Raw genomic sequence first — 13551 nt, 5'->3', positions numbered from 1 at the left:
CAGTTTGTTAAGATAATCTTGTGATTGATTTATGAGAAAACCCAAGAAAGTGAAAGAGATTGAAACTACCAAGTGTTTAGCCATGTTTAGTATTTGTGTTTATTTTTTCCATTTCTTTTCAAACTACCTAGAAATTGTTATTTGTATTTGTTCACGTTCTTTTATGTATTCTCCAACAATTGCCATCGTCTTTGTTCTTTCCAATATAAGTCTTTCTTCCTCGCTCTTCTCTCCCTTTTCTATGTGCATTTTTTTTGCCATCGTCTTGATCCTTTATTCCTTTCTTTCATTGGCTACTGCTACATTGTTGATATCAGCATGAGTTGTATTACAGTGGTCAAGCTGCAAATAATTTCAGTTACTTGTTGAAAATGCAATGATAAGTATAACAACCCAACTGAAAAGAAGATACATTTGCTTCATCTATATACAATCTTGTCCAACTCCTACAAACCTCATTATGGAATATGTCTTTTCTTATTCTTTAATAATGTCATTAATGGTGCAGACCTTGCTAATTTTTAGTCCATTATCTATATATATATACATGGACAAGATAGATACCCCACTGAATGGATGTTTGCTATTTATGGACAATACATAAACATCCATTCCATAATATCATATATATTATGGAATGGATGTTTGCTGTTTTCAAATTTTTAGATTACAAAATAACCCTTGTACTTCTTGTTTCTTTGGTTTTCATTATTCAATTTTCCTTTGTTTATGTAATATGATGCTGAGATACTACAATATTCCATGATGAGATAATATATAATACAACAATATGATGTTGAGAATTTAATATTCGACTTGAATATTGGCCAACTTCTCTGACTCCTTGAAAATTTAATATTTTTCAAGGATGGACACACGTTTTGATGATGACCCATTATTCACTACTCTATTGCAAAGTGGAGGAGGAGGTTGTAATAGTGCTCCAACGCAACATGGTAATGTTGTTGTCCAAGCAATCCCTAATGACAGTGAACAGATGCATCTTTCAAAAAGAGTTCAAAGCGGTGCATCTTTCACTATTGAAGAGGATAACATCTTCGTCTCAGCTTGGCTCAACATTACCATCGATGCAATAAGGGCGTACTGATCAAAAGTCCACTCAAATGTGGGAAAGAATTACCACATTTTATCATGAATATAAAAAATCGAATATTGCCAACCGTTCTGAGGGTTCTTTGATGAATCGGTGGTCCACGATTCAAAAATGGACCAATAAATTTTGTGCATTTGTAGCACAAATAGAGTCATTGCACCCGAATGGTGTAACGGAGCAAGACAATGTATGTACCATCTTCCATTCTTTCATGCAATTTGTGATGGACTTACTTATGAACTAACAAATATTTCTTCACCTTTGTCGATTGAGAAGGCAAAGGTGTTGTACAAAAAGATGCTAGGGTGTAATTTCACAATGGAGTACTGTTGGTATCTTAGAAGACACCAACAAAAATGACAACAACACATCTCTACCGTTGGTAAGAAGATAAGGCCAGTAGAAAAAGTATTTGGTGAAGTTGTTGTTGACATAACCGAGGAGGTTCTTGCTGAGAGGCCTCTAGGTAAAAAAGTTGAGAAAGAAAGGGAGGAAATAGAAGTCGATGGAAGGCAACAATGGTGAGATCAAGATTGCCTTAACTAAAATGACTGAGGATAGAACGACTTCCATGCAAGAGCGTAGAAATTTTGTGTGGAAGGCAGACCTACAAAAATCAGCAACATTTAAACTAAAGAAGATGAAGTTCGAGACAGAGATGATGCTGCTAGATCTAAGTGGCATGAATGCCATGTAGCAACAATATTTCGGCCATATTCAACTCAAATTTTTTGAAAATTTGAGATCCCATTCCAGAGGTACATCTACATCTCTTTTGACACCTTATGGAAGTGTCTAACAAATAATGTTGTTAGCGAATAACTTTTTAAAATTTTAGTGGCTGCCCAGCCACATGTGGGCTGGATAAACATGTGGCTGGGTAGCAACTAAATTAATGGACTGTGGTATGGACTGTTTTGGTAACTATTGCAATATGTTTTGGTAATTAGTGGACTGTTTTGGGGTACATTAGTGGACTATTTTGGTAATTAGTAGACTGTATTGGTAATTAGTTGAGTGTTTTGGGGTACATTAGTGGATTGTTTTGGTTATTTGTGGAGTGTTTTAGGATACATTAGTGAACTGTTTTAGCTATTTGTGGACTAGATGTTATGGACTTATAAAATAAATAAATAAATTAGATATTATGGATGTTATGAACTAGATGTATTGTCCCAGTTCTTCTATTACCCAAGTGTCGAAATTATATGCACTTGCTTAACTCAAGAATGTAATAGCTTAAAGTTCTTCACTATATTTGTTAGTGCTATTTCTAGTTTATTTGTAGTTATCAAAAGTATAGTAAATGTTGAGATATTTTATGGAAGAATATGATGATGAAGAATATGGAAACAGAATATTATGGATGTTAGTGCTATTTCAAAACATAGTAGGAATTTCTAAGTATTTGTAATATTAGAGTCATTTTTCTAATTTTTTTTTTTACAAATTTCTAACATAGTCGGGATTTCTAACTATTGTGAAAATGTCCAATATTTTTTACAATTTTACAAACTAAAATTTATGGTGACCATGTAAAAGAGAAGCACTTAGCTTTTCTACATCAACGTGGATATTCCATTTAGAATAACATTTAATATTGAACTAGAAAGAAAAGTAAATTTTTACATCAAAATTCGTATACACTTGCAAAAGAAAAGCACTTAGAATAACATTTGATATGAACTAGAAATAAAAATCTACATCAACCTGGATATTCCATGATCTAGAAAGAAATTCAATGTCATAACTTTGCTTAAAGTTGAATACAGAATTACAAATTACATTAATTCTAAATTCTAAATTACAAATTAAAAATAGAAATCCAAATTAGGTACGGCCATGAATATTCCATAAATGATCAATAAGGTCAGCCTAGAGTTGACTATGAGTTCCTCAATCTCTGATTCGATGATGTTGTGCAATGAACTCCATGAATTCAGGTATATTATCGCGTGAAATTGGCTCATTTGGAGTCTCTTCCGTTTGTTCATAAATGAATTGCTCAGCCTTGAGATATAGATGCCGCTCTTCTTCAACAATCATATTATGTAAGATAATGCATGCATACATAATGTCTTTTAGTACTTCAGGACGAAAAAATCTTGCAAGTCCACGCACAATTGCAAATCTATCTTGGAGTACTCCGAATGCACACTCAACATCTTTCCTTGTAGATTCTTGGGAAGCAACAAAGTGTTTTTTTCTTATTTCCCTGAGGAGATGGAATTGTTTTCAATAATGTTGGCCATGAAAGATATATATCATCTACAAGATAATATCTCATTGTATATTCATGACCATTGATTGTGTAATTGCACGGAGGAGCGCGACCTTCAACCAACGCAGCAAAAACAGAAGATCGATCAAGTACATTGATATCTTTATGCAACCCAGGAAACCAAAAAAAGCATATCATATCCAAAGATCATAAGATGCAACAGCTTCCAAAATAATAGTTGGTTCATTCACGTGACCAGAATACATACATTTCCATACAGTAGGACAATTCTTCCATTTGCAGTGCATACAATCAATGCTATCCAACATACTTGGGAATCCAAGTCTTTGTCAGGCATCTAATAACCTCACTATATCACTACTGTTTAGAGATCTCAAATACTCACCCCAAAAAATTGAGACAATTGCCTTAACAATTTTTTCATGCTTTGTCGTGCGGTGCTTTCTCCGATTCTTATGTACTCGTCCATTAGATCAGTGGTGACCCTATATACTAGCATCTTAATCGCTGCAGTCATCTTCTGAAGGGAAAACAATCCAAGCCTCCCACTGGCATCTCTCTTTTGGACAAAATAATCATCGTGGGAGATTAATGCATCATGTATGCGTAAAAAAAGATCACGTCTCATTCGAAACATCCTCCTAATAAGATAGGGCGGCTATATTGGTGTTTCAGCAAAGTAATCATTCCAAAGGCATTGATGACCTTCAAATGAATCACATCTGATGAACCTACGACGTTGAGGAGTACGACGAGGTGTAGAAGATGTTCCCTCGGTTAGCATTGCAATTCTTGCATTATATTCAACTCATGATCAGAATAATCATCATCAAAATTTGAAGAGATACCATAGCAAATTAAGGGAAGAAAAATAGAAGAATTTGAGGAATAAAATTTGGTTTTTGATGAGTGTAGTTAGAGGATGGGTCTATTTATAGGGTTTGATCCTCAACTATTAGTTACAACTAAAAAAGTTGGTAAAAGAAAAAAGGTTGACCAAAATTAGTTCATTCGAGAATTGTAGATGGTGATTGGTTGGTATAATAAGTTGTTGGCATGTTTGTTGGCTTCAACCACAAACATTGGTAGAAGAAATGTTGGGTATAAGAAATGTTGGCATGTTTGTATATGTGATTGTTGAGTGAATGGTTGGTAAAATATATTTATTGAATAATTAGGTTGAGAGAAAAAATAGTTGAAAAATCAAATTTTATTTTTTTAATAAAGTTATTAATTAATATATGAAGTGTATTTGTAAAATATTAAAAAAAATTCACATATTATTAAAATTAATAATATTTTATTATTATTCTGATTTTAAAATAGTTAGTTCAATGTGGACTAATCTAACTAGAAGTCTATGTTATGGTCAAAAGATAATATTCTAATTAAATTTTAGACTTGGCAATGATTAGACTATTATCAATGCTCTAAAGCATTCGATTGGACATCTTAACCAAGATCCGATAAGAGAAAATAATGAATTTTGAAATACGCATCGATCGATGACTCGAACAGTGGCTGACATGAGTTTTTCAATGCTACATGGTAAAACAATTCTTATTACAACACGTTTTAACTAACAACATAATCACTATTAGGGATATTTTAATCTACACAATTACAAGAAAAACACCAATTTTGATACTAAATTGGCTCTTTTACAATTATGGAAATAGATGAATTTACGATAACTTAAAAAATAAAAATGAAAAAAAACTTACAAGAGAAATGTTACTGTCCTTAATTTATACTATTTATTTTACCCATTTATGTAATACCACAATGTAATGGCACGTGACTTATTAAAAAAATTAAAAATACTAACATAAAAAAAATACTAAAATAAAATGATAGAGCGAATTTAATATTTTAGTTTTTTTTTTTTTTTTGTATTTTTAAGCATCATTTTATTTTAAATATATATTTTTTAATTTTTTAATAAGTCACACAAATACCACGACAAGAAATTGAACAAGAGGCTTTTCTACACATCATCCTACACCACACATCATATATGTTTTATTTTTTTATTTTTTTAATTCTTTTTAAATTAATTGAGTTCTTCTATTCATCATCTATACACTATATATTTGGTAAAAAAAAAAAAATTATGTGTAGCATGTAGTATAACAACGATTACTAAAACTTTTCTAGAACGAGTGGTATAAGTTAAAATGCAGTGTAGGAGTAAAAAACAACCATTTCGGTTCCCTTTTTGGGCAAAACTGACACAGACTGATGCTTAATTTTTGGGGAAGAAAACCAACCAAAATCGATCGACAGGGAGGAGAAACACCAATCGAAATCGATTCTTCATTTCTCTTGCAGTTCACAATCGGTTCTCAGATCGAGTTTCATCTGGGAGAGTAGAGAGAGAAAGAGAACTAGGAAGACGACACGAGAAAGAAGAAGAAGTTATTTCAAAACGACGCCGTTTGGTTTAAACCAAAAGGCGTCGTTCTACTTAAATTTTTTTTTAATACGTTATGAATTAAACGACGAAGTTTGTTATAATACCAAACAGCGTCATTTTAGTTGTGTTTAAAACACAACTACATGCTAAAAACAGCATCGTTTGAATCGATGGCGAGCCGACCGATATTGGTTTTCTTTATTTGCTGCTGCATGCTGACCCGTTTTCTATCGATTTCGGCCGACTCTAAGCTCCGACAATCAGTCTGAGTCGGTCTAGATCGGTTTCTCGATTTTTTGTACATCCCTAAAGCATGGTAACATTTCTCAACTTACTATATTTCATGTCATCCGTGTAATATGATTAAAATTTAGAATTATTTAAAACTTTGAATGATATGATCTCTACATCTTCGAGGACTCGAAAAGCTGAAACAATGGCGGGAAACAAAACCCTAGAAACCCACAAAGATGAAAGGGTGAGTGCTACAACTGATAGCAGAAAGAAAGAAATGGATAAAGTGATACCGGAGGCGGGGGAGCTTCCCAGAGCTATCGTCCGCCGGGTCGTGAAGGATAAGCTCTCCCAATGCTCCCCCGACTGCGACATGTCCGTTCACAAAGAGTCCCTCCTCGCTTTCTCCGAGAGCGCTCGCATCTTCATCCACTACCTGTCCGCTACGTAAGCTTCTCCAAAATCAAAATCTTTCCTCTCGCACAATTTCTTCGAATTTGTTTAAAAACTTAGGGTTCGATCTTTTTGTGGCTATTCGAAATTGTCTTCTAGCGAGGGTTGTAGCGTAGGAGCAATTTGTATTCAGTTTATGCATCTAGGGCCATGGTTTTTTTCTTCTTCCTGGTTGTTTTTAGGCTTATTTTTGTTTTGCTATGCCGACTTTTCCCGATATCGGACGCGTGCAGGGCTAATGATATATGTAGGGAATCGAAAAGGCAGACTATCAACGCTGATGATGTGTTGAAAGCGCTTGAAGAAATCGAGTTTCCGGAGTTTCTGAAGCCTCTTAAAGCCTCTCTTGATGGTTAGTACATTTACATCTGCCCACTGTCAGAGTTTCTTCTTCTGTAGCCTACATTAGGACAAACGTTTCTTCTTAAACTAGGAATGAGTTTATAGTTATCAGTTTATACATGGTCGAATCATCGAACATGTATGAACTAATACTTGATCACACTGAATTCCCCATTGCATATTTGAAGGCTTAAGCTCAACACTAACATGCCATTTTGGGAAATGAAAGTGCACCTGACAATTGTTGTTCTTCATTAATATTTAGTTGAACTCTACCAATAAGCTGTGGCTTGATTAAGCGGGTTTAGGACTCACTAGTTTTCTCTGTAACTTAACAAACAAAAAACTTCCTTAGTGAGATGTGTCCCTGAAGTTTAGACTCGTCAGTTGTCAAATTTTTATTTCATTTTGTATGTAAGTTTTCAGATCGTAGATGGAGGATAGATGTTTGTTTGGTGTAATCCTTAGTAAGATGAGTAGTCCTTTGTGCTGTATTACAATGTTCTTTCTTCTGGTCACATTTTGTAAAAGGGTTTTCTTCTTGTTTCTCTAATGAGCTAGACATCATTTCCTTTCTTTATTTACTTGTTGGATGTGAGCATTACTAAATTAAAAATTTCTGGCCCTAGGGAAAAGTGTTTTGTTGTTTATTCTGGTGGAAACGCATGTGTGGATACTTGAAAGAAGGTAACTCCAATGGAGCTATTTACAGTTGGTCCAGACTTTCTCCCAATCTCTGTTATGAACAAGGTCTGCAGAGAAGCTTTGGAGATTTTTATCAAATTTAGGACTTGATTACAAAAAAAAAAAAGCTGCCAACTACGAAATGTAGGAATATTCAGTTATGGGTAATGGGGAATTTAGTTATGGAGGGATATTCAGTAATGAGAGTAAAGGTTGGTTTTGTGCCCTCTCAAGTTTGTCTCAATTTGCTATATGGAACGCATTGAACAAGTGATTTACAATCTAACTTGCATTAAAACGGCTCTTGCTGATTTTAGAAGGAGAATTGAGATTTTCAGCTCCTTTTAAGTTCTTCTGGACTTTGCTTTTATAATAACATAGGACAGCTTGAGCAAGCAGGTTGGTTGAGCCACGAAGGTGTTAAAATAAGGCAAGTTTGAATTGCTCTGAGTCAATTGCTGTGAAGGTCTTAGTTAAGCTTTTCTTTGCGCCTATGCAAAATAAGCACGGAATACCATTGAAAACTTGGAATCTCCTTATCTTTTTTTTATTTGTGAAAATTTATTAATATCAATAGGCGTAGCCAAGTACACTGGATGTGTACAAGAGAAAACACCTAGCTAGGAAGCATAAATAGATACAAGAAATCGTGAACATTAAGCCGATGATAGGGAAATGATCCGAACAAAGCCCAAGAGGGAGAAATTAGAAACCTATCCAATCCAGACCAGCCCGATTGGATGACCGTGTGAATGATCCTCCAATCTCTTGCTTGGGACAAAGACGCACCTTCCCCAATCCTCCAATCTAGATTTGGCCCATAAACTCTAGCAAAGGCCCACTCGAAATCATGTACCACCTTTTAAAAAAGGTAAAAGGGAGGGTTTTGACGGTTGATAATCTAAGGAAACGTGGTATGATTGTTATGGAGTGGTGCTTCATGTGTAAGAAGAATGAGGAATTGATTGATCATTTACTTTTACATTGTAAGGTGGCTAGGGAGTTATAGGTTTGCATTCTTAGTAGAGCTGGGCTGAGTTGGGTTATGCCTAAGAGTGTGGTGGATCTACTAGCATGATAGAATAGGCATTATAATAGCTCTCAACTGTTAGAGGCGTGGAGGATGATACCTTTGTGCTTAATGTGGTGTTTATGGACGGAAAGGAATGACAGGTGCTTTAACAACAAGGAGCAAGCAGTGGAGGAAATCTGGAATTTCTTTGTGTCTTCTCTTTTTCAATGGTTTTTTGCTATTGTACTTGAGGGAGGGAATGTTCATGAGTTTTTGTTTTCTTTTCAGCTTTCTAGAATGTAATTAGGTGTTTCATTTTGTATACTTCTTGTGTACATGGGCTTCGCCTAGTTTCATTCGATTCAATAAAGATTCTTACTTATCAAAAAAAAAAAAAAAAAAGGTAAGCCACTATAAATTCCCTGACACACTTCTCAACTCTCTCCGGCACTCTTGTATCCCACAAAATTAATACGCCACCCGAAGCTCCCTTAGAAGCTAAATAGGACCATCCCAAGTATTCGCAACTCCACAAACTACAAACAAGTGATTGAAAACACACAATATCAACTTTCCACAAGCAGAGCAAGTTTTTAGTTTGGGGACACTTGTTAAACTCGTTTTGTCCCCGGACATTCCAAGTTAAAATATTGGGCTTCATAATACAATTGGTTTTGCCCACCCTCTAGTCCTCCCTCGACTTGGATTACCTCCCTTAGCATCGTTGTTGATTTGCCCAAGTAAGACGCTTTAACTTCCTGCTCTTCTTAGATCTTGGTTTTGTTCCAAGTAAGTGACCCGCTTCAATTGCAGTAAATAGTGGTGTGAATTGGTCATCAAATCCTCCACGTGTAATCCCCACACACTGCTGTATCTCGTTAACCTTTTGCAAAACCCAATCCTTATAGGCAGGGGCAAGCTGGAAATGGGTCCTTGGGGGGAGCCAACTCACAAGATTATTGCTTGGCCGAGTTACAATTACTAAATTATAAAACATAAATAAATAAATAAATAAACAAAATTGGAGACTTTTTGTTTGTTTTCGGGGATGGGGGGGAGAATTGGGCTAGGAGCCATTGCTCCCCCTAGATTTTTCCTGCCTTTGAGCCGAAGGTCCAAGTCTAATGTAGTGAGTTTGATGCCTTGTTCACTAGCTAAATATAAATTTTGTTAGTATTTTTTGTATTGGCTAAATTCGGTTTCAAAACAATGGGTAACGTTTGTTATTTGGTTTGTGTTGATAGATAAGATTTATCTATAACGATAATGAGTAAGGGTCAATAAGAGATCAAGTTTATCTACAAATGCTCTCTTTGATGAGATAACTTTTACTATTAGATGAAGACGAAGGTTGATGATCTCAGAATTCAATGGACAAAATCTGAAGAAGAATTCGTGTCTCGTCAAGAATGTGTCACGATAGGTTATCTGCAGATTTTCAGGATTGCGATTTTGAAATAAGAGATCAAATTTATCTACAAATGTTCTATTTGATGAGATATTATAGAAAATTTGCAGATAACTTAAGAGTAATGGATGAAGATGAGGATTTGAAAATCTTAAAATTCGAAGTCTGGATAAAGACCATGTTATCTGGAATTCTGAAGAACAATTCGCGATTCACGACAGATCAACTGCAGATTTTTAGGAATGTGATTTTGAAATCCAAAAAGAGTTGATCAGTTCAAGGGCCATTCAAGGAGCACGGAATTGGCCTATAAAGTTACCCAATCAGATATTGATACTCCATCCAAGTGTGCCAAGAGAGAAAAGGAGTTTTGGGACTTCTACAAGAATTCTCTCTCTTGGAGTCTTTGTAAACCACACAAAATACAAAGATAGTGATACGTGTGATTTGAGGTGAGTTCAGCCACTAGAGGTTCTAGGAGAAGAAACCAAGTTTGGTGATTGTCAGAGGTTCTGGCTACTATTACAATAGGGACAAAATGCCTCGTTTGTTGTAGCAAGTAAGGGATTCATATTGCAAAGGGTTTGTAAGAAACTTGTATTAATCTTCAAATAGTGGGATTGGTTTGTTCTGGAGAGGCTGCCTGTTTTACCTTTGAAGAGTTCTTTAAATGATTTCCCATCGTCACCAAAAATCCTTATCTTGTGGTTGGCTTGTTTTGTTTTATCATTCATATTTATATTTCTATTCATTATTGTGATTTGATGCATTTGGTGATTCGAAATTTAATAAATATTATTAATCCTGACATGGTTTAAAATTGGACAGAATTGTGACATACAGCTATTCAACACCCCCCCCCCCCCCCCCCCCCCCCAAAAAGTGTTATTTAAAGTCAATCTCGTAGTTTCAATTTTCATTTCTGTTTGGTTCTCGAGTGGAATGCATCTTATCATGGCATGTCTGGCCTTGTTTAATGCTAATTGGGCATGGGGTCATAAGGGCTCTTTGCTAGCCCATTGGTCTAGGCCAATTATTGGGGAGCAATTAGATCTTCAGTGGTACAGTAGCAGCAGTTATTGTGCGTATACAGGATGGTCTTATCTGTTCTAAGTCACTTATCTAAAATTTCTTTGGGTATCAGAGTCAGTCTTATTTAGGTCTGTAAAGTATCCCCTACTTGTAACTTATGAATTTATGTGTTTTCGTAGGTATGTGTATGAATGTATGTATCTGATGTATCTGAGTCAGAGCTCCTACTCAGGCATGTGAAATATATGGTAGTTGTGACTTGTGAATCTAGTATGTATTTTTGTTGAGTATGTGTATAAATGTATTTATGAAATAGGCACCTAGAATAAAAAATATATATATGTTCAAAATATTCCATCTGCATTTTCTGGAGAAGAAGCATATGACAAGGTAGCTAGATGGCTTCATGGACACAAATCTCGTGATTCCAGGAAGTTACTCTTTTGCTCTACCATCTCTTCTGAGTGATGTTCCAATATCTTCTTGTTGCCTATCCCAAACTATTCTGTCCGGCATCACAAACCCCAAGAGAAAGGTGGCGCAATCCAGCCACCACTCCAGAAGCTGAACTGTAGTGCAGCCCACATGCATGAACTCCTAAGACAAAGCTCAGCGAGGTCAGAATGAATTGGTCAAAACAAAATTGTCTTGTAAACTGGTGGGGAATTGACAGTTCTTGTCCATGTGTTCATATAAACTCCAATTCTTTATTTATGATATGTGAGCAGTTTAATTGTATTAGCATTCGTCATGCATGTTAGCTGCCACCTAAAGGGATATTGTGTGCATAACTATAGCTGCATTTGATGATAATTTTGATCCATTGAATGATTGAAAAATGCAAATATCCAAAAAAAAAATAGGTAGTTTGAAATTTTAGTTTCAGTTAATTTTCTTATGAATAAACAGTTGCCGACATTTTTTTTTTTTTTGTTGGTTTCCATACAGAGTTCAGGCAGAAAAATGCTGGAAAGAAGGCCAAAGTGGCGAAGGAGAAAGAAGTGAAAAAAAGGAAAATGGAAGAAAAGGCACCACAGAAAAGTGGAGGTGGTGAAAGGGATGAAGAAGAGGAGGGAGACCAGGATGGAACTGGTGACGACTAAGCCAGACCGTTGAACTTACCCTGTGGGAGTGAAGAATAGTGTACTTGTATGCTTTTTTAGTCGATGGCCTTTTGTAAGAGCGCAACGAACCATTTCATTTGCTTTGTTCATATCTTAAAAAATGACTTCATTTTATTCATAAAGTGGAGACCTCAAGTTAAAGCTTTATAAGTTGCCTTGATGATGCTGAATGTCGGAGACTTTGGTAAGAGAAAAGCTTCAAACCGGACGGGTGACTTTGTTTGTTTTACACCCCACCAATGAAATTAAGACACGTGATAGAGAGTATTAGGCTAATTGTAAGTCTGAGTTCAGTGGAACCTTTTCTCAACACATCGTCTTCTTCTCCACAAATCTCTATCTTCTCAATTTCAAAAATCTCCCTCTTCTCAGGAGACACCATCGTCTCACCTCTATCATCTTCTTTTCCACAAATCTCCCTCTTCTCAACCTCGAAAATCTCCCTCTTCTCAGTAGACACTATCGTCTCAACCCAGTGATTTCAATCCGTCAAAAGCTTGGTCTCTCTCCATTGTTCTATGCATCATCTCAGCACCGAAAATCTCCATCATCTCAACCCATCATTTCAACCCAGTTGTCTCAACCCAGTAATGCAAGTCAATCTGGTAAAATTGTTGGACATAAATGTAAATATGATTAATTTATCTATTTTTTTTAACATCGTTTCTGTAAAAACAGAGCAAATACACTCACAACAACAAATATAGAGCAAATATACTCATTCATCAACTACAATCCCAGCCTCTACCATTACAGAGCAACAAAAACACCCAGCCCAGCCCTAAAATCATCATAACCATGCAATATTTTCATTTCTTGTAGAAATTATGTGGAACAACAAACGACGAGGGAGGGGGGAGATCAGGTTTTGTTTTTGGGGAAATGCTAGAGTAAATCGGATTTTTGGGGAAGATGGCATAATAAATGGAATACTCTACATGCATTCCTATTGTTCAACTTAGTGAACCTCCTACGTGTTAAGTTTTTATTAGTGGGTGTAAAACTAAAAAGCTCACCCGACCGCCCCTAGCTGCTCCCCTTTGGTAAACGTGTCATATCTTTTACCTGATTAAAATTTGGATTTTTGTTAAATAAATTATATTTTCAAGCTCGAGAATATTTAATAATAATAATGCTAGATACAGTCATAGATTGTGTAAATGTCGTGCACTCCTTTAAAAAAAGAGTGAGCTCTACTATTAAAAAATTAATTTTTTTACATGGATATCATATTTACTTATTTTTCAAAAGAAGTATGCAACGCTTACGCACTCTATGACTCTAAATATCATTTCTCATTTTATAAATTGTTTTTTTTTTTAAACATTTTATAAATTGTTTATATGAAGTAATTTGGTTTAAAATTTAAATCTTACCATTTTAAGCTTGATAACTCTTGTAGTAAGGTTTCCTTGCAAAGGAGCAATGGAGAAAAAGTTCCAAATATCTGATTTTGTAGTTTCAAATTTTCAGTCTAACACAAGAAAATA

General features: G+C 35.3%; 1 protein-coding gene across 1 annotated transcript; it reads left to right on the top strand.

Annotated features, from left to right (window-relative positions):
- The first annotated feature begins 6023 nt into the window (after positions 1-6023).
- On the top strand, positions 6024-12231 carry LOC121241085 (DNA polymerase epsilon subunit 3). Its single transcript, XM_041138690.1, has 3 exons — positions 6024-6453; positions 6693-6811; positions 11886-12231. The coding sequence occupies exons 1-3, from the start codon at positions 6170-6172 to the stop codon at positions 12038-12040; spliced, it is 558 nt and encodes a 185-aa protein (XP_040994624.1). The 5' UTR covers positions 6024-6169; the 3' UTR covers positions 12041-12231.
- The last annotated feature ends 1320 nt before the right edge of the window (positions 12232-13551 follow it).

The sequence above is a fragment of the Juglans microcarpa x Juglans regia genome, chromosome 7S (genome assembly GCF_004785595.1).
Source record: "Juglans microcarpa x Juglans regia isolate MS1-56 chromosome 7S, Jm3101_v1.0, whole genome shotgun sequence".
Lineage (NCBI taxonomy): Eukaryota > Viridiplantae > Streptophyta > Magnoliopsida > Fagales > Juglandaceae > Juglans > Juglans microcarpa x Juglans regia.
Note: the sequence above shows the minus strand (reverse complement) of the source record. Positions and strands in the feature narration are given on the sequence as shown.